Below are 26,768 nucleotides of genomic sequence, written 5' to 3'. Positions count from 1 at the left end.
CTGAATGCTTTCATCGATACAAGATGCTGAGCTCTTCCCACCAGGCTACACCGTGTTCCGTAAGGATAGGGCAGGTGACGCGGGGTGGGGAGGAGTACTTCTAGCAGCGAAAGATAAATACAAACCTCAGTTAGTAACGCAAATTGATGGCTGGTCATCAGACATGGAACTATTATTTGTTACACTTCATATTAAAAATAATAAAATACTTATATGTGTGGCATACATACCGCCAAATTATAATAGTAATCAATTTCTTGCAGTACTGACTTGTATCGAAAATGCAATTTGCACTTTTTCTGCTATAAAATCCATAATTATTGGTGACTTCAACCTCTCCTCCTGCACAAAAACTGTAGTTGACCAATTTAATTGTTTCACTGAATTTTGCAAACTTAGGCAATTAAACAAAATTTGTAACGAATATGGTGGCATTTTGGATTTAGTTTTAACTAGTCTCAGTGATGTGTGCGTGGGTAGTGATGTAGAGCCGTTGATACCTATAGATCCATATCATCCACCTTTAGGAGTGACTGTCACCCTGCCAAGAGGACAGGCAAGGCGGGCCCTACCTTTACCGCGTAGTGTTGAACATAGTGATGCTCCGACCGGATGGAATTTTTTTAAAGCTGATTTCCCTGTCTTGTATACAGAGCTAGAGTCTATTGACTGGTCTGATGTTCTTAATACAGACAACATTGATTCTGCAGTGGACGTTTTTTACAAAAAACTCTACGGCGTTTTCAATGTTACTGTGCCCAAACGTCTACCCAAAACTAAAGTATATACATATCCATCGTGGTACACTCCGGAAATGAAAAAATATATCGAACTAAAATACTATCACTTAAAAAAATTTAAATCATTAGGCCTACAATTTAACCTCGAAATGTTTAAATATTACAGGTCTCAAGTAAAGGAGCTAATTAACAAATATTATAAAAAATATCTTCACGATATTGAATGTAATATAAGTAAAAACCCTCAAGAATTTTGGAAATACGTCAAAAGTAAACAACAGAATAGAAATCAAATATCTGAATACATATATAAAGGTAAAACAGTCGTTGATCAAGAAGCAGTCGATGCTTTTGCGTCCTTCTTCAGCTCAGTATTCCAACCTGAAGCTCCACAACTAGATCCCAAAAAGGCGGAACGGGAGGCTGGTAATAACAATGAATCTATAATTGCTATCCCAACGATCAGTATTTCAGAAATTAGAGCCGCTATTCGGAAACTCAAACCTAAGTCGTCAGCTGGGCCTGATGGTATACCCCCGTTTCTAGTCAAGGACTGTGTATATGTGTTAGAACACTCGCTACTTCACATATACAACCTATCGCTTAAGCTGGGCGTATACCCATCCCAATGGAAGGTCTCAAGAGTGACCCCAATTCCTAAGATAAGCAAGTCTTCTGATATCACAAACTTCAGGCCCATTGCTGTATTGTCCGTGTTTGGTAAAGTGTTTGAGACCATTCTAAACCACTGTTTACTCAATCAGATAAATCGTAAATTAGTAGATTGTCAACATGGATTTCGCGCTTCCCGATCAACTACCACCAACCACATCTGCTTCTTCGATAGCGTTTTACGCGAAATGGATACTGCACGACAAGTTGATGTTGTTTATTTTGACTTTAAGAAAGCCTTCGACTTAGTTGACAATGATACTCTCCTATGCAAACTATCAGCTTTAGGTTTCACCCCTCAACTTCTTATTTTCTTCTCTGACTACCTCAGGAACCGCAAACAATATGTCCAATTAAACTGTTACCAATCTGAAAGGTATTACACACGTTCCGGGGTTAGTCAAGGTAGCACTCTGGGGCCTACTCTTTTCTTAATAATGGTTAATGATCTACCAAGTAATATATCAGGTGTGGAATCACTATTCTATGCGGATGATCTTAAAATAATTCAACCGGTCGTAAATGCATCCGACTGTACGGTACTACAGCAAACAATCAACGAGGTCGACAGCTGGAGTAAAACAAACCGCTTGTACCTAAATGAATCTAAGTGCAAAGTAATAAGTTTTAGCCGGTCTCTAGATCCTATCCTCCAGACATATACTCTTACAAACATTCCCCTTGACCGAGTAACAGAAATAAAAGATCTAGGGTTAACACTCGACACTAAGCTAAACATGCACTCTCACATTATAAATATCTGCAAAAGTGCCTACAAAATTTTAGGGTTCATTATAAGAACGACTTCAGAGTTTCGTGACCCAAAAATTGCAATAATTCTATATAATGCCTATGTCCGTAGCAAGCTTGAGTACAGTTCCATCGCATGGGACCCTCGGGAAGCAAAGTATAACATCATGGTCGAGCGCGTCCAACGTAAATTTACTAGACATCTTTACAAAAGGTATTATGGATACTACCCGTACTTATTTCCGTCATCCTTTGTACTGGGAATGGTAGGGTTGGAGTCTCTCGAGCTAAGGCGTAAGCAAACGCTTGCCTTACACTACTGTCTACTTCTAAGAAATCAAATTGACAACCCATCTGTTCTGGAGCGTATGCGTATTTTTACCCCAGACAACTACATAGCTGCAGTAGGGCGTAGCGCACGTAGAGCCAGAAACCTTTTCGCATATCCAAATGTCCGCACCTATCACGGTTCAAACGCACCCACGTACCGAGCAATAGAATTACTAAATAACTTCTTAGCTTCAATCCAAAACGCAGACATATTCGCAGACAAGTGGCCGTCCTTACAAAGTAGTGTCAGGATTTTTTTTAACTCTACCTATGTAACTTTGTAGTATGTATGTTTAATTTAAGTTCCTAGAGATACTCGTAGTTCGAAAAATGTATACATGTTTATGATACTGACTATGTATTAACAGTATAAGTGTCTTGGCGTAGGTCGCTGTAAACTTATACTTGTGTTTGTTTGAATAAAGAATTAAAAGAATTAAATCATCTATTTCTGTTAAGCATGCCAACCACATCATAAAATGTTCGCGTTCAAAAATCAACTCCCTATTTCTCAAAAATCTATAATAATAAAGTTTATGGTACATATTAGACTCCAAAAGTTCCTTGAAAATAATATTACGGTTAACTTGGTTGTACAACGTCATGTTTCGTAGAGCCTAGGTCTCGTAAAATACTGGAAGACCATTTAAATAGTCTTAGGGGCAATTAAACAATTATTTTTTGCCTATCGATGAAATTAATAAATTGATTGTGATACCTACGCTCCAAGTATTTGCTTGGTATGGGCATTTAATTAAAAATTATTTTTTTATCAAGCAGAAACATCTGCGAACGATGTTATTAAGCTTAGAAATAAAATAAAAGTGGAAAAATTCAAGGCGCATAGTGGAAATATTCGCTGTATTGGGCAAAGTCTGGTAGCTCAGATGGCTTGCGGTCCCGTGGTCGTGGGTTCAAGTCCCACCCAACCACCCAAGGCAGTGATTTTTTTCAACTTTTGATTAATGAATTAAGAAACAAAACTCAGAAGGAAATTAACAAAACACTTTTATTGTTTCAAACAAGTCTCAGAAAATACCTACTAGAATTAATTAACAATTCAAACACAATAAAACGAAAACATGAAGAATAATGCACACTTGCGAAAATAGATTTAGTATTTTATTTATACATAATTCTAGAATTAATTACGAATAGTAATTATTATGACTTTTTACTTATAGCAAAAGCTCTTATATTCAGTGCCATCACAGTCATGCAAAGGTGAATTCATCCATAGGCTATGTCAACAATCAGTATCTAAAAGTAGGGCACTAAGGGTCCTAGTTTTTCGCCATATTATTTCTAGATGTAGGGTAAGTAGAAGTTAATCTAACTAGCTATGTGACGAGTTGAGACAGTGAGAAATAGCCGCCATAAATGCCGCGACTTACGAAAATACATTTATACCTAATAGTTGCGGTTGTCAAGAGTGCTGCCAAGTGGATTTCTTAGACAAGATTTCTTAAACAGACTTTAAAAACGTTTAGAGCTAGACCAAGATAAGTCTGCAACGAATTTGATAGCACACGCAATGCAGATTGACGTTGTACTTGCACTGCGTGTGATATCAAAATCGTTGCGGACCTATCTTGGTCTAACTCTAGTTACAAGTTCGCTGGGCAAATATATTATTTAAAAAACTACCGAAGACCGAAAAAAGTGGCGTACTTCTTGTGTTGAAACAATTTGGTTTCTGGACCCGCCCAGCCATCACATATAGTTTAAAAACCAAAACCTGACTTGTCCGTGACATAATTTATGAATGACCACCAAGAATGCCAAAGTCTATCACGTGCTAAATTTACCCTTTAATATGTTTTGTCATTTGTCAACATGATATAAGAATATAGGTGTAGCTTTTTCTTCGCGCGATAAACTCAGCTAACCAGCACCTTCCAATAGCTCTCCATTCGAATTTCAAAAATATTAATTCACTTTATGTCAGTCGCACGCCTAATGCCATTGAAAACTGACATTACACACACAGTAATAAAATTTAAAATACAAAGCAAGCTTCCAAACCACGTCTTTGCACCGAAAACTTTGTAAAAGCAAGCATCGACTAGGATTCACACAAGATAAGAAACCAATTCACGTTGTAAAATACTTATTATGGCTACTTATATCATAGATATTCTTATAGAATACATAAATAACAATCCATTTTCATTATTTCTTCCGAAATGGTCCGACTGCAATCTCTCTCACAAAGATTGGTGGCATTTCTATTCAACACGATGTGGTGGCGCTACGCACTGCAGTATTTTCTCAAATACGTGTTTTGTTTTTCAAAGATGTAGATTTGAGCAAATACGTCGAAGTATTTTGACGCTTATATGTTATGACACCATGTAGCCCGGGCTTATTAATTTTAATATTTTAGGGCCACCAGAACTTATTAAAAAATCTGCTTCTTCTATTTCTGAGCCAATCATGTATTAATTTTTATACGTATTATACATATAGGTGCAATGACGTATCAATAAATAACTAAAGATATAATGATATAAAGCGGTGCAATATAGTCACACTGTATGAAGTAAGGTAGGTACAATAAGTAGATAGAAAGTACATTTTAAAATAATAATAAATAACTATGATAAAGTTAAGACACATCTAACACACATAATTTTGACTAAAATACAAAATTTTTAAAAGTTCTATTTGCGGAGATAAACTTTATACAATTGTATTTACACAAAAATCCCGGCCTAGCCATTTCTTACAGAGTAACCAAAACAACTAAGAACTAAACCACTTGGACTGTGGCAAAAGCACTGAATGTAACTTTCTTTGGTGGTTCAGCACTACAGGTCCTCACTACGGACCTTTTTGAGCCATCATGGCCGTCTCTAGTCTTTAGTACTGGCTTCAAATTAGCCACATCATTATGTGACTGAGCTTTAAACCTTCCAATAGAATTGCTGGGACTGCCTAAGTCTCTCAGCTTGTTGGTTAAGCCCGTGATCCGATGTGATAAGTTGGAATAGTTGGTTTTCTTCGGCTCGGTTTTGCTCTTCTCGCTTAACTTCATGGGTAAGTCGAGGTTCTGCAGTGACGCGTATTTGCGATGATCTGTGGTTAGGTTGATGTTTCTTTTAATTTCGGTGGTTGGTCTAGGGAGCCTGGGTGGTCGTTGGAGGAAGTTGTTAGGCCTGAAGGGTAGAGGGGTGAGTTTAGGCTTGGGGTCGCTGGCCAGCCGGTAGTATTGGGGCACGGGGTCGATCCTGGGGGGTTTCCGGAGGGTGAGCGCCATGGCCATCTTCGTGGGGCGGGCGAGGCTGTCGAACGCGGTGGTGGAGAACTGCGAGCGGCTGCTCCTCCATTCTTCGCGGTCTGACTCGTACCCAGTCGCCACTGTAACATAGAGAAGTGACGATTAGTGATGGATTTAGGAAAAGTCCGTCTAATCTAAACACACACTCACATCTACTCGTCTACTGACATTGAAAGTGGCAGTGTGGAAGAATCACCACAAACGTCAAGTTCTTAATAAGACCTCTCACTTTGTCGTTGTCGATGCAGAGCTAGCTAAGAATAACTCGGAGGGATGTTTGGTAAAATACTTTTTTTCATTTCCCTGCTACAAAATTTTCGGCCAGGAGACGCGTAATTTTTTAAAAATCATTGCGTGTAACGAACACAAAATGCATATTATCTCTCCCAAAACAATATGGCAGATAAACAAGAAGAATTACCATAACAATGTATTGTTCCACTTTGTATCGCGTGACTTGAGGTCAAGTTTACATTTCAGTCTCAGAGGTAAATACATTTTTAATGAACCAATTATAATGCAGTGTAGTAGTTTCTTCTAATGTAATAGCGGTGTTTTTATAATGAGACTGAGTAAATATTATCTTATTTTTAGTCCAAAAAATTCGCTTGCTTACTTAGGTACAACGCTGCAACGCCGCTAGTATTTTTTGTCACTTTTGGGCGAGAGGTGACAACCGGAATGAGGCATAGGTTTAGACGTAGTATTATTTTGTTACTTAAGTTAGTTTTTTTAAATATTGTGTGTTGACAGCTTATTTTTAGGCTCCATTAAAATATTTTATACGCACACTGAGGGAGTTTAGATTACAAATAGGTAATTATGTAAGTAGATAATTGAGGTCAGGTGGGGTATCAACCAACATTTTTATCATTACCAAAATTTAATTTAATATGTTTTGCTTTCTCAAGTAAATATTGTGTAATATCAGTCAAGTCATGTTTATTTGACCAAGTGATCTTATTACTATTTTATATGTTATTGAGTTTACTCAATATCGAATTTTAGCGAATCCCGCAAATATTTGCATTTTAATAAATGTCACAAATATCCGTGAAATTTCAAAAGGTGTTTTTTAGGGTTCCGTACCTCAAAAGGAAAAAACGGAACCCTTATAGGATCACTCGTGCGTCTGTCTGTATGTCTGTCTGTCCGTCTGTCACAGCCTATTTTCTCCGAAACTACTGGACCAATTAAGTTGAAATTTGGTATACATATGTAAGTTTGTGACCCAAAGACGGACATGTAACGTAAACAATTGATTTTTAATCACGGGAGCCACTTTTGGGGGGTAAATGAGAAAATTAAAAAATATTTTTTTCAAACTATATCCTGTTACATATCTTAAGAAAGAGCCCATGGTGAGAATCTCAAATATATATTTTTTATAATTTTAAGATAAACAGTTTAGAAGTTATTCAAGAAAATAGGCAAAAAATTACCATCCCCCCCTTTATATCCGAAACTGCTGGGTCAAACATTTTGAAAAAAAATATACAAAATAGATATACCTATAGATCACAGGAAAACCTATTAGAAATGTACAGTCAAGCGTGAGTCGGACTTAATTTCTTAGTTTTTGATACGACCCCTACGGGTTTTATAAAGACATTTCACATAAGAAATACATTTTTTAAATTGTGTAATGTACGGAACCCTTGGAACGCGAGTCCGACTCGCACTTGGCCGGTTTTTTTTATGATATAGGAGGCAAACGAGCAGACGGATTACCACCGCCCATGGACACCCGCAACACCAGAGGGGTTGTAAGTGCGTTGGATGGGAGTACGCTCTTTTCTTTATGTTGTCAACCTTGTAATATTTTATTACAATTTACTGCTCAATTTATAAATAAATAAATACATAGAAAACATTCATAAGTTCATAACTCAGGAACAAATATCTGTGATAACCACCCAAATAAATGCCCTTACCAGGATTCGAAGCCGGGACCTCCTGTTTCGTAGTCAGGGTCACTACCAACTAGGCTAGGAGGCCATTATGGTACAGGAGGCCTATTCGAACTTGCATTTTGACGTCTAAGTAATATCTAAATTATATCAATTTGTTATAATTTGCATTTCGCTCGCGCTTGTCCATACATTTATTCGCGCGATTCGAGTGAGACGCACGGGCGAAATGATAACAAAATGAGATCATATAGATATCACTTTGACATCAACATCAAAATGTAAGTTCGAATTGACCTCCTGGATTATAGTTGGGTGGTTTTACGGTAATTATCTTGCTTCAAGTTCACTCGAAGTCTCTCAGGTCTACCTCTACAGGGAATCAACGTAATAGATTGATACAGTCTAAGGAAAAAACGTGCCTCGAAAATCAAGAAAATTTGATTCTCGAACAGATGGCGCCACTACTTTGGGCCTACTCTGGAATAGATGGCGTTGACGGTTTCGTTTGTTATTTAACAATTTTACCGCATGTCAGTGAAAGAACATGGGTCAAAATCATATAAAAATAATTAATGCAAATTTAATTAAAAAAAAATTATCCAATAAATACATTTTATGGTATTTTTAACCATCTTCATTTTTAGTTTTAATCGTGTGTCGAAAGATGGCAGTGAATTTACTGTGGCTACAAAATTTACTATGACAGTACCGCAGCGCTCTATCCTATTATAACCTCTTTAAACCTTTCATTTCAATACCTATAATTTTGTTGCGTTCGTTCGTATAATTGCAAAATTGATAAAATTGTGTTACTGATATAGCATTTCTGCAACAGCATAGAAATGATGCAAGGTAGCATTCATCGGATGTGCCAATTTTTTGGGTCATTGTACGAGTAACAATAATAACAATACTGCAAGTTGATTAAAAATTTCTGATGTTGACAAGATTGTTTTTGTGCTTTTTGATTCGGTTCCAATGCCCGCGAAGCTTTTTAGGGTTCCGTACCCAAAGGGTAAAAATGGGACCCTTTTACAAAGACTCTACTGTCCATCTGTCTGTCTATCCGTCTGTCTGTCACGAGGCTGTATCTCATGAACCGTGAGCTATCACGGTTCATGAGATACACTTGAAATTTTCACAGATGATGTATTTCTGTTGCCGCTATAACAACAACTACTAAAAAGTACGGAACCCTCGGTGGGCCAGTCGGACTTTTTTAAGTTCCCTTGATGAAACAATCAGAGTAAAATGTAAAAACAACATTATAGATCAGGCGCCATGATAAATTTAAAACAATGTGTTAGACCAAGATAAGTCTGCAACGATTTTGATAGCATACGCAGTGCAAGTGTTGATTATACGTCATAATTTCATTAAAGTTTGACGTTTAAAATACTTATCTTGGTCTAACTCTAGTAAGTTAATGTGAAATTTAAGAAACTGTCAATCTTTATAAAGAAATTTTTAAAGTCCAACGAATTAGGGGTCCGAATGAATATTTTATAAATAGAAGTTAATAATTTATTTTCATAAAGATATCATATTCATCGTATTCATCATAGTTATAGGTTTAGTGACATTTGATTGGCAATATTACATTGGCGTATAATTAATAGCTTTATGATAAATCGGCACGGCATTGCCGTTGGCAAGTTTTTGCAAACCTGTTTATTGCTAGAAAGATGATACCTAAATATAAAGAAGTGCTAAGAAAAACTATAAATAAGGTCAAAAAGAACTTAAATAAAGGTTAAATAAAAGATTTATTAGTCTCTCCAACCATATTCGATACTTCAAGATGGCAAAAAAAAGTGTAATTCTGCACTAAACTTTCCAAAGATCGGCCCACGTGTTAATGAAATAAAATATTACTCAGTGAAAAATATAAAAATGTAAGTTCGAGTTTCCGATAAACTTATTCTTCCCGCTTCTACTCGTACATATAAAACTACTAATGCATACCACAGGATACTCTAAAATATAAATAGGTATCTATATATAGTTTTGCAGAATGTAGCTAGAGTTAGACCAACATAAGTCTGCAATGATTTTGATAGCACACGCAGTGCAAGTGTTATTTATACGTCGTAATTTCGCACTGCTATCAAAGTCATTGCAGACTGATCTTGGTCTAACTCTAATCAATGAGTCGGAATAATCTGATCAATTTAAGTTACATGAAACCAATGAAAATATTAACTTTACCAACTTTATACAAAATCCGTTAGAAGGCTCTATTCCTCACAACAAGTATCACAGCACTGGCCAAAGCTGCAAAACAAAATGCCAAACGATCACCAGTATTAAATCAAATATTTGTCCCGCCAATTTGGCAATGTGCACAACTTGCACCAAGGTTTTATTTAAATGTTTGTATGCGATCCGTGCGGAAGCCCGTGCTTGGAATGCTTAGTTCAAAACTGATGTAATTGGTCGGATTTAGTTCGTTGATTTGTATTGGTACATTTTGCCTTGGTTTTAAAACGATGTATAATTTAATTGATTCCTATAAAGAAACGACCTTTTATATATAATAGGGCAACATTGCAATTCGTCAAGTGGACAATTGCAAGTGCAGCTGAGTTGGTGTCTAAGCGTTATTTTAAGAATGCAATGCGTGTTAGTTTTTGTTGCAATACACTTTTGCGTACATCGCCGAATACTGAATTTTTTTAATAAAACAATAAGTCGATTTACACAAATAGGTGACTTAAGTATATTATAATTCGGAATTATGTGTCTAAAACAAGATATTCGAATTAGAGGTCTACAAAATTGGTGTAATATCTAAGATCCAAATTACGAGTCAATGTTGAAAAGTATCATTTGACACCATTACTAGTAAGGTACTACTTACATACTACTGTCACATGTGCTGTAACTGAACACGTACCGGTCGAGCATGAAGGGCTCTCGCGCAGATCTTTTGTAACTTTACACCCGGAACGACGCAAGTCCCGTACGGTTGGTGTGAAAGAATGTCGTTTTTGCATGCGCAAGATTTGCTTCCTTATATGCGCCTATTAGTGCCTGACGGCGAGTCAAATCAACACCTGCAAGTAATGCAATACCAGTGGCACCGCCACATTGTACCTACATATGTGAGTACGCCTCAAATAGATATTCCAATATCAGTTGATCTTAAATACATAACAATGTAATGTTACTATGTTACCAACTAGTCCATACAGCCATTTTCAATTTAGAGCAGTTCAAAGTCAACTCTGGATTGTGAAATTTTTGATCATTTTCTAATAATTTGTAGACCAACTAGTGAACATGTTAGACTATGTTATATATTTGTAATCTACTCACAAAGCCCTTTCATTTGGTACCTCACATGGTAAATTTAAAAGAAAAAAGTTAAAAACTGCACTGCCGATTTTGTGACGTCACAGTTACCCCCCAACTTAGACAAGCTGAAACTGACCTTTCGTTCCTTACCTTTCAGGTTTTCGTGATTAAAATTATAAAAACTAAAGGTTTTTTATTTTCATTTTATCATGTTCGTCTGATCTTCCATATACCAGTAATATATTATCATACCTCGTTACTAGAGTAAAACCAAGATAAGTCTGCAACGATTTAGATAGCACACGCAGTGCAAGTGTTATTTATACGTCATAATTTCATAGGAGTTTGACGTTTAAAATATTCTTAATCGTTGCAGACTTTTCTTGATTGATTTTCTAACATTTCTAACATCTGCTAACCTTAGGCAGTTGTATATTTTAGCACAAGCGAATGTACGTCAAAATACATTACGTTGGAAGTGTCTCTATCTCTATGTCTCTAACCTTAGGTAACCCATGGACGTATAAATAACCCTAGTTGACTTTATTAATTAATGCTCTAATGCCTATTTTACAATGACTGTGCCGAGTCGATAATAGTAGCGAACCTCATTTCGCAAAATACTAGGTAAAGTACATATAACATGTCCTATTGACAGACCTATCAACCTAAATATTTTGTTGACAATAATGAAATGCAAACGTACAACGAAATGGGCAAACCGATATGGTGTGGTTTTAGTGATGCAAGTAACGCAATACAAGATCGTTTCTATCATTGACAACCTGACATGATGAAATGTGCATAAAACATTAAATAGAACACTGATGAAATGGCATTTTTGAGCCTACAGCATATACTTATGGGTGCTCGCAAATAAATGCTTCAGATAATTAATTCTGATATTATTACTTAGGTAAGTATAATTTTTTTCGTATCCACCGGCCTCGAATGAAATCGACTTTTTCCTTGAAGCTTTCCATACCTACTTGCTTCGTTCTTAGTGAGACGAGCCCATTGGTTGTGAATTCCTGTTATAAATTATGTACATTCTTTTTAATTATTAAACATTGGTTACTCGATTCCTCGAGATCGATTAAAGACGCAAACTATTCGTGACAAGTACTCTTAACTACTCGTACAAATTGAATACTATGATTACTCCCGAGTTTCAGGAACTACAAGCAAGTAACGGTCCAACACTGTGCATTGTTGGCTGGTCAATATGGACGTTTATGAGCCTTTATATTAGTTACGTGCGCGCAGGCGTATTGAATCTCAAAACTTACCAGTATAACGTGACCTCGAGAGATATAACTCGAGTCCTTCTTCAATTTTAAGACTGTTGAGCAATTTTCCTCGGGCTTGAAAAATTCGAAAAAGCGCGGTTTTTAAGCCGGCTTGCCTACGAATATTATTGCCTCGTTGCCACTAGTATACATTCTGATGAGCAAGATCTCCGTATATTTTTAAGCTGAGGGGCCATTCCAGGTAAGTGTAGGGTTCGTGACGCTATTTTTTTTACATTTCAGGTTTCAGGTAAAGCTAGGCCTTTAACATAGCTTTAAATTATACGGTATATTTATAAAACAAATGTTTGCAGGTTATTAAGGTGGCGACACCCCTGTGGAATGCCCCTGAGGAAAAAGGAGCGTGGGGGTCAAGCAGCACTCCAACTATTTACAGGAAAGTCTAGGGAAAAGCTTATCCTGGTCCTCATGAGTAGTTAGCTAGTTTGTGCGGTTAGAGTGTCAGCTCTGCGGTCTGCGGCCGGCCTAACATACAATCGTTCAACTTTAATCGAAGGCTTTGGCTTGCTGCGTGACTAGCACTATACTATATGGTGGTCACTCAGTACTGGTAGTACAAATGGAGGAAATACAATTTATATGTAAACTGATTCTTTTTTTCTTTGAAAATTATTTTCCACTCTTTGTTGCTTTCTTGTTTTATATTAAAATGCTATATTTTTGCAAATCTATTAGAAAATTGTGAATAGTTGTGACGCGTTATCCTCTTCTATTGAAGCTCAAATCAAATTTTAATTAGGGCAAGTCAGGTTTGATTAATTAGAGGCGTAATTAGTTTAGTAGGTCTGCTGATGAACATATTGAGACGAACTTGATTACATAAACTATTTTAATGTATAAAGGCAATAAGGCAATAATTCCATTTCGAAGCATTGTTTCGCTACATTCTCTAATTAATGCTATGGTTTTGTATATTAGTTTTAACAACCTATTTATTGTTTTACTTGAAAGATTAAAAGTAGTTAATAAATAATAATCAAAATAGTAAGAATAGAGGAGTTGTAAAGTCAATATTTATGTAATGTTTAATTAACAGTCGACAGTTACTTATCGTATATATTGACGCGATTGCCACCATGACCAACAGATTAAGACAAGAGACATCATGGCAATGCTAATACTACAGTAATAGCAGTTGTCTTTTTGTATAATTGCTACTGCCATGTTCATGTCACATTATCTTGTATGTCAATTCAGCTGTGAAAACGCCTGAGAGTAGCTTCTTAGCTATGTAAAACTCAATCGTAAAATGAAGATCAGAAGAGAGTTTCTCAACGACAAAATGCATTCTTTTCAATTCGCATTTCCCACGTAATTGCTATAACGAATTCATTCAATCAAATTTCGTTGCGACAGTCACGATGCGGATTGAATGCAATGATGCGAGACGATAGCTGAATGCATCTCTTGTGTAAATACGAAAATAAGATATTATTGTACTGTTGACAGGACAAGTTTCACAATCTACTTTGACCGCCAAAGATGTCAACTGACGCGCGCGGCTACAGCCCAAGACCGTTTTCACATTGTCCGATCCGATATCGGATGTCGGAAGGAAAATGTAAAATACGATATATGTCTTTCTCTGTATTTATATGTATATGCATTTAATAACCTTAACCTAAGTTATAAGTAAAACATAAAACGTGTAACTAACAAAATGTGGATCTTCGTTATCTAAATAAAGAACTTTTATTATTATTAATAAATCATTATTACTAAAAAACTATGAATAACACAAAAAAGGCGGACTTAATGCCAATGGCACTCTCCTGTAGCTGTTTTTGTTATAGGCGCCTTCCGACATCCGATATCGGAAAGGCGCTTCCGATAAATTCAGCCATGTCGGAGCCCCCCGGCAGCTGTCGGACCGATAATATTTGTTTGTGTGCGTATGTGTAGGCATAATACTTGTTGTAGTGTGCGTGACCGCTAAAGACGGCGCCCGGGCGCGCCCTCGAGGCCTGACTCCACGGATGTAAGATCCTCGGATCGAACAATGTGAAAACGCTGCAATGTGATTAACTTTCGTGCATCCGACTAAGGTTCAAAGGATTAAAATGACATTCGGATGGCGACTGCAGCAGTATGAAAGTTACAATACAACATTACTAACGCAGCGTTGGTGATGTCGATCTCTGATAAAACGAGTGACGGATTGAACGTTCCAATCGCGGCAGTTTATCAAGGAAATTGTCAGTGACAAGTCAGTGACATTAATGCTAATGTAACATTGTAACAGTAATTTCAATTTCAAATCATTTATTTCGTGTAACTGTGACACATTCATTTTGTTAGTAAATAACAATAACAATTTCAAAAGCCTATACCTAAACACTCAACCTACAAAGTTACCACTGTATGGAGCCCATAGGGGAATGTAGTCCCGCACAGTGTGGTATTAGCGGACAATCAGGCGAATCCGCTATCATTCTAAACATAATGTTGGGACTGTCCGCACCCGGCGCATCAGGGATGCGGCATGCGGCGCGCCTGCGCAAGGTCGTCGGAAAACAATCAACTACTGAAGCGAGGGAGTCCCACAATCACCCGGAACCTTGGACTCGGAGAGCCCTATAGGCCCGCTGCGAATACTAAACCCAAAATGCTGCAGTCGCATTTCAAATGTAACCTTTACCCCACACTTTCATGACAGTGGCGAAACGATTGAGAAGAATAGCAAATGCGAATGTGTAAACGCAGAAAAAAATATGCTAAGCTTGTTCGCCTTGCCATTTTGTGAGAATGTGTAACTGCTGCGGTTTTAGATTTCGAAATCTGTCACGTGAGATTGTTATCTATGATTATATTTACATCTGATTTTACCAGTGGCTAGAATCTATGTGACATTCGACACCGTCATCGAAGTCAAATATTATTTAGTAATTTTCGGAAATAATAGCTCCGAACTCCGAAACAAAAAAATATATGCGTCCTAACTAACTTTTGAACCAAAAAAATCGTGAGTTGAGCTTAATGAAGACTTTCAATGAAAACTATAGCTAACATGATCAGTTAAGCCGTTTAAGAGTTATCGCAATAAAACCTTCTCTTCTAAAGCGAGGTTTAGACTAGCAAGAACTTGCATGCAATTTACATTACATTGCGGTATCTGATCAAACTTTTGAATGCAGTTTACCTTAGTAGTCGGAAATGTAACGTAAATTGCATGCCAGTCTATTGAACCCTCCATTGAGCATGGCCCGACATGCTCTTGTTTAAACAAAAGCTTTTGCCATAAATTATTTAACGACTACCTAAAGGAAAATTCGTGTTATAATACCGTTTACTAAATTAGGTAGGTACGAGTATGTACCTACTAATTGTCGATTAGAATTAATTACCGCATATACGATCACTCGGCTATTAAAACAATTTTTTTTATCTGTATCTTAGCGCTTTTCGAGTTGCATTTTGAATGGTGCACAAAATATACGATATTTTTAGAAATTACTAATTGTGGCAACGTCTTTATTAATGTCAAATTTCTATGAAAATATGATGTTTATAATTATAATGACACTTCCTTACTTTGTTCTATTGAGGTCGGTGCAAAATTAGCTTAAACGGACTCTACACAACTAACATAAAACTATTATGTGCAAGAGATTTATCTCACGTCTAAACTGCCAGCTAACCAAATGCAATAGGTTGCCGAGCAAATCTTTCACAAGGAAGATTTCTGCAACTGAATATATGGTAAATATTAGACGTGCCTAATAGAGTGCCCATTATGCTAACAAACTAAACTTGTAGAAATATGGACAGTTCAAGATTTTGAAATACACGGAATAACCCAACAAACCCCACGTGTTCCTGACAGTAAGTATTAAATAGGGCCCCATTAATGTCCCTTTGTTTGACATAATTATTGAAAGTCATAATGTAATGATTGTGATATTATCATTAGTCATAATTTTGAAACCGTTAACTTTTTAGGATTTTCCTCAGGTTATCCTATAGATAGGTTAGATTAGGTTTGTTTTATGGCAATCCTGAAAAGTTATGCGTTTTTGAGAAAAACCAAAGTATGACTAACGAAAATGTGGACAAACAATACATTATGACTTAAAACTATATGGGAAACAATAGAGACCCATTAAATAGGTATGAGTACTTACTGTAGTTATGAGTATGTAAGTAGATTTTGTAAAATAAATTAGTTTAATAGTTTTCTGTTAACAGCGCCTTTTGAATTATATACAATCAGACGAACAATAGGCATTTATGTTGAACTTATTTTCAAAACCATACTATTCAAATATATAAAGCTTCATAAAATAAAGCGATTTACGCAGCGTACAGTCGAAGGCAAAACTATCGATCCTGACAAATGGCTCAAAAATATGTGAACATGACTTTATTGTCTAAGGTGTAAGAGCGTACACATATATTTGAAACTTTGGGAATATTTATGCCCTTGACTGTACTACGTAGGCGAACAACACGCGAACGCGAAGCGAATCTATGAGGCACGGGGTGAATCAATCCTTTGGTGGGCGATCTCGTTGCGAACGCGAACGCCGCCGTGGGCCCGCCGCGCCGCGCCGCGCCGCTTCGCTTCGCGTTCGCGAGTTGTTCGCTTACGTAAGACGCAGCGTTATAGCACATATAATGAATTTATAATAATTAATAAGTATATCCCGATACCAATATGTCGGGATGTATTTTCAATTCGTTATAAGTATGCGATATGCGATATAATTCGTTTTCTTAATTGGTTTATTTCATCAATATCTATCTCGATAACCAACTTAGATACATATAGGTTCATTCAGTTACGAGTGGACTTTAAAGTTCAGTATGTAAGTCCTGTAAGTTATACCTAAATAGGTGTTACCTTACCCATCTAACGCAGGTTTTAAAATTATACGATTTAGAATATTCGCTGTTGACTTTCCTAATGCGTTAGAATATTTGCTCATCAAGTACCAGTTCTAATTGCACAAGGCACTGCCACAGGGCCTAAACTATTATTGCTATTGTGCTTGCCCAGACCAATCATTTTATGTTGATCTCCGACTTTTCTTGGTAAAGTCCCAAGTCCAAGGATCTTAATTGTTATGACTCTTTTCTGGGTCGCTGAGCTCCGGGGCCTTCGAGGGGCGGAGTTAGCAGAACTTCGTGAACAGCTTTGGACAGGTGTGGGATAGCAAACCTTCATATAGATATGATGGTTGATTTTATCCAAGTGACAGCTTGATAATGATAGTGTCTGTTTCTTACAATCATGACGTATAAAAAAGTGACATTCATTTTATCACGCGGATAAATCCATCCATCATACGCCAATCTTAAATCTTAAAATGTGCCATTTTCAACCAAAAGGGTACTTATTGTCGCTTGTCAGTAAGGCGCTATTTCCATATAGCTTCAATTAGAAATCAACCTTATCGACAAGCGACAATGTGGTACCTTTTGGTTGAAAACGTCACAAATACGCCACTGTTGAGTTCAAGGTACGCTGGTCTCAACTCACTTGCGCCCGCGACACCTAAGACAATATACGCCGTGCACACGGTAAACGAGCGATTGTTTGTATTGTACGAATCGCGGATGTTTGGAGAAACATATCCGCGCTCTCTCCGCTTTCTGCCGTGTCAACTTTACGAATGCCAACTTTTAAAACACATATTTATTTCGCCTTAGCCCCTGTTTACCTCGCCTTAGCCCTTTCCTGGTTGTATCAAGTAAGGTCTTTTCACTACCTCAATACTCAATATTTTATTGCAAATTCACAATGTAATTGAACAGGTTGTACCTTATCCCAAAATTTGCCACATTTGAGAAACGCTTCTCACGAGCAATGCATGTGCATATGCTTAGAAACCAACATTCAGTCAGTTTGAATATTTAGTAGGACTCAAAATACTGATCACTGCTACAAAAAAATAGTTATAATTGTGCAAAATTATACTTAGATATTATTCAGTAATTCTGTGGCCCTAGTGAATATGGGTACAAGTGTCGGGCAGCGCAGTTGTAAAAGGGCGTAAGTTCCACGTAACACTTATGCCCTTTTAGACCTAACCTGCGCGAGACTTGTACTGTACCCTTTTTCACTAGGGCCACAGAATTCTTAAGACGTTTCAAATTACAATGTGGGGGATAAAACCCATTCAAGTCAGCAGAGCTGCAGTTAAACGGTAATACCATAGAGTAACTTATACTAGAGCGGTACTGTCATAGTAAATTTTGTAACCCCAGTAAATTCACTGCCATCTGTCGACACACTTTAAAACTAAAAATGAAGATTTATAAAAATACGATAGAATGTATTTAAATATAGATAAATGATTTTTTTTTATTTGCATTAATTATTTTTATGATTTTGACCCATGTTCTTTCACTGATCAATGCGTTAAAATTGTTAAATAACAAACGAAACCGTCAACGCCATCTATTCGACTGTAAGCCAAAACTAGTAGCGCCCTCTGAACGAGAATCAAATTTTCTTGATTTTCGAGGCACGTTTTTTCCTTAGACTGTATCTATCTATTACGGAGTATCTAGAAGGGGTATTATCTTTATAATTGCTTTTTTTTTTTTTTTTTTGTAGTTAAGTATATTTTATAGTTTAAAAAATTGTATTTTTTTTATTCTGATAATTAACTATATTAAGTATTGTGACAACTTTTGTACTTGATAATGTGGCCATAATACGGAGTTATATCTATCTTTGGTAATACATTTTTTTTTTATTCATGGTAAGAAAAAATAACACTAGTCACCAGAATAAATGAAAGGATGAAGTAAATTATGCAACACCATGTCTGTGTGTCTGTCACAACTCAAAACATAAACAAGAAGATGTGTAAATATGTGTCAACGTTTGCTAGGTAATTGATTCATCACTCGGTGATATACCTACCGCTTGTCGTCGTAAAGTTTAACGTGTTTATTATACGGGTTTCACGTGAAATTACATGACAACATTAAATATTTTTTAATACAGTTGCTCAAAAAGTGCTACTTTTCGTGGCTGTTTAGCGTGCGGAAAGTTGGTTTTCGCGAACTAGTGTTTTTTACTTTTCCAATTTTTTTAAATTTTTCTTGTTCCAATTCATGACTACTTATTGATGAGTGTTAATATTAGTTTCTTTTAAACGTCGTAATCAACATAAAAACCAACTGTTAATGTAAGAATACGAAAAATATGCATATTTCATATTTTATTACTTACCTCTTCATCATTATAAGTATTATAACACGTTTATTTTTCGATGTTGAAAAACCGTTCTTAATAAGTTGTCTGAATGGAACGGAACGCCTGTCAAAGAAGAGGCGTATTTTCTTACTGCAAGAATGTTTTAAGTTTCCAAAGGCAACATTCGATATTGTTTTTATAAATATACGATACACAAATAATCATAAATAACGATATTTAGGTAATAATAGTACAATGTTTTAATATTTACAATTGTTTCTGTCTTATAGAACATGCATTTGAAAATAGTTATTTGTTATACAAGGGTGCAAAGTTGTATTTTACCCGCGAGTGTGGAATTGAAAACGAGCAAGCGAAAGGATTCTATAGTTGAACCACGAGCGAAGCGAGTGGTTCTAAAATAGAATCCTGAGCGTAGCGAGTGTTTTAACACACGAGAAGTAAAATACATTTGCACCCGTGTGTAACACAAAACTTTTCCCCTCACTATAGCGAGGAAAGTGCAACATCCACAGGCGTTAGATCATCTTCATCAACTGGAATCACTCATTTTTTTACGATATTATAACAAAATACTCTGGAAATTCTGTACTTTTACGTGAGAAGTTATTAAGTAAAATTTTCGTTGACAATGTTGACATTTCTGACGTATGAAATGTCAATGATGCGTTTTGAAATTGCATCGACTTAACTTGTGCGTTCAGAATTATATTTAACATAATTATTAAAAAACAAACGTTTATTATGGAATTTTAAGGTTTATGACTTAAAATCATTAAATAAGGCTAAATCTGGTAGTTTTTATTAGATTCTCAAACCATTTATTTAATGATAATTAATATCGAACGAACCATTATTATGAGAGTTTTACATTTTGTTATCTGTCAAGCTACTTAAACACGCTCCATCCAAGGTCAAATTACTTTCCCCACTAGTGGATAAAATGCGTTTTTCCCCGCTTGTTTTAAAGGATAAAAGACGGCTTTCCGAGCTAGTGAGGGGAAAAAAACTTTCATTGAAGTGGGTTCAATAATTAATAACAAAATCTATTCTAGTCGAATAAAAGCTAGAAAAACACTTCTTCATAATGTCAATGTCAATGATGTCATACAGAATTAATAATATAAAAGTTTCTCTATAAAAGATATCTCGGTACTCGTGATGTAATGACATACTTTCCGCACTAGCATCGAAATGTACTATTATAATAAAGGTGTATGAATTGGCACTATAATAATAAGGGTAAGTAAGTAAGTAATAATTACTAAGACAAATGAATAATAATCATAAATACTTACTGTAGTACTTATACATCTTGTTAGTGATATCGTACAAACGCTTTAATTTCCGTTTAAAATAGGTTTCCACTTCCACTTGTTATAGATCCAACGAAAGACTGACAATTAGGAAAAACGTACCTAACGTAGGTAGGTACGTAGTAATCATGGCATAATATCGTAGGTATGTAATGTTATGCCAATATGCACTGTTACATACCTACTTACTTTACGATACGTCAGTTCATCATCGTTTCTGATCTAAAAATAAATGAAGACAGAAACGAGCCGAATGCCAAATGAATGGCTTGGATAAAAAAGTAAAGGAGGAAAATCTGCATTTTAGCATAAGTAAGAAATTGGCAGCCTCGTGACTGTCCCAAACACCGGTCTAATGGCTCTGGCAACTAACTAGTTACTAACTGCAAAGATAGATATAACTCCGTAATAGATGGATACAGTCTAAGGAAAAAACGTGCCTCGAAAATCAAGAAAATTTGAATCTCGTTCAGAGGGCGCTACTAGTTTTGGCCTACAGTCGTATAGATGGCGTTGACAGTTTCGTTTGTTATTTAACAATTTTAACGCATATCAGTGTAAAAACATGGGTCAAAATCATAAAAATAATTAATGCAAATAAAAAAAATCATTTATCTATATTTAAATACATACTATCGCATTTTTATAAATCTTCATTTTTAGTTTTAAAGTGTGTCGACAGATGGCAGTGAATTTACTGGGGTTACAAAATTTACTACGACAGTAACGCTCTAGTATCAGTTACTCTATGCTAACTGGAATATCGAATTTTTCTTTATTATTTTATTTTCAGCCATTTTAAATGCTCGTAGAAACATCTACCGCAGCGTACTACGTAGGCGAATAACACGCAAACGCGAAGAGGAGCGATGCGGTGCGCGGTGAATCAATCCTTTGATACCTATAGAAGTGTACTACGTGGGCGATCTCGTTGCGAACGCGAACGCCGCGCGGCGCCGCTTCGCTTCGCGTTCGCGAGTTGTTCGCTTGCGTAAGACGCTGCGTAACAGTACTCAGCGTATTTTTATTACTAATAATCCTCTGTCCGTTTATCTGTCACCAGGTATCTCATGAACCGTGATAGCTAGACAGTTGAAATTTTTGACAGATGATGTATTTCTGTTGCCGCTATAACAACAAATTCCTACTAAAAATCACGAAACCCTCGGTGGGCGAGTCCGACTCGCACTTGTCCGGTTTTTAAAAGAACTGACACACTAAATAATTTTTGTAGTTACCAAGCAATTAATCGCTAACGAAATAGCAATTTTTAAATAAAAGGAAAAATACAAGCTTGTACAAAGTTTAAGTTGAATAAATAAAGCATACAATCATGACTGACTGGCTATTGTAAAAAAAAATTGTTTGTGCGGTTGATCATTCGAAAAAACAATCGTGACACGTTTCTACGTACTTAACTTATTTATAAACGACTTGTATCATCAGTAAATTTAAACACTTCTCATACAAAATGACATAATCACGCTACAGTATCCAACTACTTCTAGTTTTAACCTCGAGTGGTTGGAACGTAAGCACTTACAATACTTTTGACCCTCAAATAAGTAAGTATTGAGAATCTAGTTTGTCTCGGTCTTCATACACGACACCTATTTATTATTTATGCATCCATCTTAAAGGATCCGTTAAAAAATTCTGTACTTTTAACAATAATTGCAAAAGATGTAGCGATGCAATCTGAGAACCATTGGATAAGCATCAATATTAATATTCCTTTATTCAGTATTGAATATACATTGTCAATATAAAAAAACAGTAGTAATGTGTAGATAGTCATATAAAAAAGGCTTTTTGGAACATGAAATAGGGCCAGCTCTCGTTCTCTTTGGTATATTCGGTACGGTTCTAAGGTCAGTTGGTGTTGGTAGTCGTTCGCGTAAACTTTTGGGATAGAATAGAGCTGACGATCGGATGGAAAATCGCTTAAAAGAAGGAGAGGAGAGGTATAAACAAAGTCTGAAATCTAGAATTCTGAATTTCGAACAATTTCATCGTTACAATAAATAGGTACTTACCTACATCAATACTTATCAATACTTAACGGAAACCTTAGTATTCAGATTCACTAAGCGTGCTTATTGAATAAGAAAGTAGGTATCATACTTTTATATTCATAAAAGGATTCACTTCGGGACATCAAGCTGAGCAGTGAAGGCCTTTTAGCACAATTCTGTTCGTCTAAATGAATCAATGTTTAATGTTATTTTTGTGCTAATAAATATTTCGTATTCTTATTTATGGTTTTTCTATTTTTATACGCAATTTTATTATATTTATGGTTTTTCTATTTTTATACGCAAACAATCCAAGTTTTTCAAACTGATGTTGAACCTCTACGTAATTCTTATAGTTATTAGAAAAATAACCATTATACCATTCTACCATTATATCACATTACATACTACCACAGATTATGTTCACGGAATGCAAATGCTCGTTTACGTCTATTGTCTGTGGCAGATTTGGTGAGCGAGTGAATGACCGGTTACGAAAGCGATGGACATCTCTGGCCTTGGCTCGGTTGCATTCTTCGCATTTGGCATTCTGTGTTCGTTCAGGCTGATTTGTAGCTTGACGAATATTCTTGTGAAGAAAAAAGCTACATAATTTCAACACATGGATACAAAACTTTTTTATTGTGATATGTTCATTAGTTTTCCAGTTTTGTTTTATTTTATTGTCCAATATATATTCCAAAAGACTTAACTCAAATGTCAGATCATTCTTCACTTTAGTTAACTTTACTAAATAGGTTCCTTCCTTGGTAAAACTTGACTGTGACAATCTACTCGTACATTTCCTAGTCTATTTAACATTATTATGGTTATTTTATTTGCAGCCTTTGCAGGTAAACTGGCAAGCAGTCTTGATTATCTAGCCTAGTTAACATTATGTTTACCGTCGTGTAAGACTCCGTTTGTGAAATAGTTTGGAAACCATCGATTATCGGTTGTTTCCTAACACGACTATTTTCCGAAGTTTCTGGCGCTCGCTGCTAGAAAATTGCTCGTTTACTTTTAACAATGCATCATTAGGAACATAATAGGAAACAATACGCCCACGTTCGTAATATTTATTTCAATTACTTCATAAAAGTCGTAATTTAAGGTCGTAATAACTTATTCACAATGTTTTTACGTTTGTTAACAATCACACTAAGCATCAATAATTCACATATTAACAATAATAGTGACTGTTTGTCGAGCTGACAAAGTTATGCAACTTTAAAATAAAAGGCTGCGATTTTTTTTATGTTCACTACCAGAGACAAATAATGTGTATCTAAGTACGTTACCTTTGGATATGGCCATAAGATTTGAGTAATAATGAAAGTGAATCACCAGTGTACATAAGTTATATCACGCCAATATCAACTCTGAATGCAATAAAAATAATTATAGATCTATCGTTTGACTGATGCAGTTGGTAAGAAGCTATTATGGTTAGGTAATAGGTACGAATTGGCTGAAGGCTTGTATTATGTTAAGCAAAATTGTAATATATAACGTAGTTTTAACCCCAAAACTCAGCTACCTTCTACTAGAAATTCACTGCGCAACTTTTTTATCAACCGCCTGAGATGTGGTAGATAGATCAATAATTCTATAGTAAAAACATCTACCCTGCCTTTTATAACAAGACGCAATTATTCTTCGAGCAAGATAAATTAAATGGTAATATTTCATTAGAAAATCATTCTGCAATAGGGCTTTAGATCAATTCGTGATTCTTTATTTCCTAGTTTTCTTTGCAAGACAAGGAAGCTCTTGGGGTAAATTGCTAATCAACCGCATTGATGCAAACGTTCTATCGCACGACATTCTAATGAGAGACTGTTCATGATCCAAGATTGCGGCAGGTTTGCTTGTTTACTCACACTTTGTAACTACTTATGAATTTTATAATACTTGTATAATATATCTGTTTAAATCAAAATATACACGGTAAATACGCAACGGAATTCGCTAAATGACATTTAGCAAAACATTCAGGTACGCCCCAAACTGCGAAATATGCCAGCTGCGTGCAACGCTGAATAGCCAAATGTATTTCCTGAAGAAGCTAAGAAACAGACCGAAGGTTGCAGTACAGCCTCTGTCTCTCAACTGGCGCCCTATAACACTATTGTGTTTATCTCAGAAATGTATAACTTTAAAAAAGCAAAAGTCTGCTCTCGTCCTGTAGGTTTCTCTGACATAAGGCAAGAAATTAAAAGCTGAAAATGAAGTGAATTCTGTTACGAGAACTCACCTTTATTACTGGCCGACCACAAATTGCTGGCACCATTCTTCTTAGGTTTACTATCTCTAAACATGAGGATATCAGGGACTTTGCTCTGTCTGTTATCCTTAGGAACCACATCTGGAACTCTTTCAACGTTCACTCTAACGAATTCTCCTTTAAGTACTTTCGTTTGATTATCTTTATTGTTTGTAGGTACTGGAGGAGGTGGTGCTTTAGGTTTTTTATGGAACAGCCTTTTCCTCTCAGGTTTGGCTGGTATGTCTACGTTAGTATATATGACACTGTCGATTTGGTCCGGCTCTTCACTCCTGATGTCTATGAGACTCATCGGCTGATCGAACCGGGAATTGTAATTCTTCTGCTGCACCGTCATGTACGTCAGATCGTTGTCGGTTGTCTGCATTAAATCGAACTCTGCCCGACTTTTCTCGAAACTATAATCGTCGATACTATTTTTCCTATTCTTAAATATCTCGTACGTTTTCTTTTTCGAAAATAAATTATCGCTACTCGCGTAATTGTTGGCGTTGTTCGTTAGTCGATTACGCATTTTGAAATATTTATACGTGAAGTATATCCTTTTGAAGTCCTGTTCGTTTTCGAATTTGAGGGCTATCGCTTCATTCGTCAGGTTTTTGGTTACGTAAAAGACTAGAGTGTTCTCGCAGTTAGGGTAGTTTTCGACGTTGACGCAATTCGTTATGTCGTCGATGGAGATGTTTTCGTATTTGTTTTTGAGTTCAGAGAATTCTTTTATGAATTCATCGTCCTTTGCGAGGAGTTGGAGTTGGTCTTTCTCGTTGAAGCCGACAACGATGTTGTAGGTGGTGGGGTTGGTTGGCTTGATGGTGAGGATGTCAAACTGGTTGTTGTTGTGGAGCTTCTGTCGCGCGACGCACGCAGCGAAACCGCCGCTGCGGTTAGTCTTCTTCACCGTCATTGTTCTGTAACAATGAAATTGGATGTTTTATTATGGCATTTATGAAAATGGTCAATTTGTTTTCAAGTCGCTTATATCTATTTTATTAGGTACTAGTTTTTTTGTAAAAGTACGTATAAATATTTGACTAAGCTATGTGGTTATGTGTACCCATATATACATATAAGCAGGACAAATTGGAAGAGAATGGAAGGTAATGTTACTATAGTTGAACGTAAATTAATAATCAGTATAATACACAAAATTGATATCTTTGAGGTAAATAGTTGTCGGGTAATGTAAAATATTGTTTTGATTAATTTATGTACAATCTAAAATGTTACAGCGTTGTTTGGGTTTGAGGATTCTTATTATAAAATCACCCACTACGAGTAACATACTCGTGAAGCTGCGAACGAAAAAGCAATTTAACCTCAATAATTCAAGAAAAACACGATTTATAAAATGACGAAAATTTATTACAATTGTCAACGAACATTTCGCGTTAGAATTGGTTCTAGTTTTGCTACTTTTGACAAATGTTGCACATTAAAAAGTTTTCGCGTAATAATGTGACGAGTTCAGTGTTACCACATTTCGCCATAATTCCCACTATTCGTCACTTTATCTAACGTAATCTTTATTGCGTTGAGTGAATTTTGAAATTTAGTGTTTTTAAGATGAACTAGTAACCCGGAATATGTTACCTATTTGGAAACAACATGTATCAGACAAGAATATATGAATACCTACTTAAAAATTTCCGTTGCTTTTGTTTTGGTATTAACATATTTACAGACCTATTTA

At 36.0% G+C, this 26,768-nt stretch overlaps 1 protein-coding gene across 1 annotated transcript; it reads right to left on the bottom strand.

Annotated features, from left to right (window-relative positions):
* Nucleotides 1–3,483: 3,483 nt before the first annotated feature.
* On the bottom strand, nucleotides 3,484–26,017 carry LOC134750290 (uncharacterized). Its single transcript, XM_063685452.1, has 2 exons — nucleotides 25,049–26,017; nucleotides 3,484–5,852 (listed from the first exon to the last, which is right to left on the bottom strand). Exons 1-2 carry the CDS (start codon nucleotides 25,980–25,982, stop codon nucleotides 5,245–5,247), a joined length of 1,542 nt encoding a protein of 513 aa, XP_063541522.1. The 5' UTR covers nucleotides 25,983–26,017; the 3' UTR covers nucleotides 3,484–5,244.
* Between the last annotated feature and the right edge of the window lie 751 nt (nucleotides 26,018–26,768).

The sequence above is a fragment of the Cydia strobilella genome, chromosome 19 (assembly GCF_947568885.1).
Source record: "Cydia strobilella chromosome 19, ilCydStro3.1, whole genome shotgun sequence".
NCBI lineage: Eukaryota > Metazoa > Arthropoda > Insecta > Lepidoptera > Tortricidae > Cydia > Cydia strobilella.
This window is presented reverse-complemented; position numbering and strand designations above follow the sequence as displayed.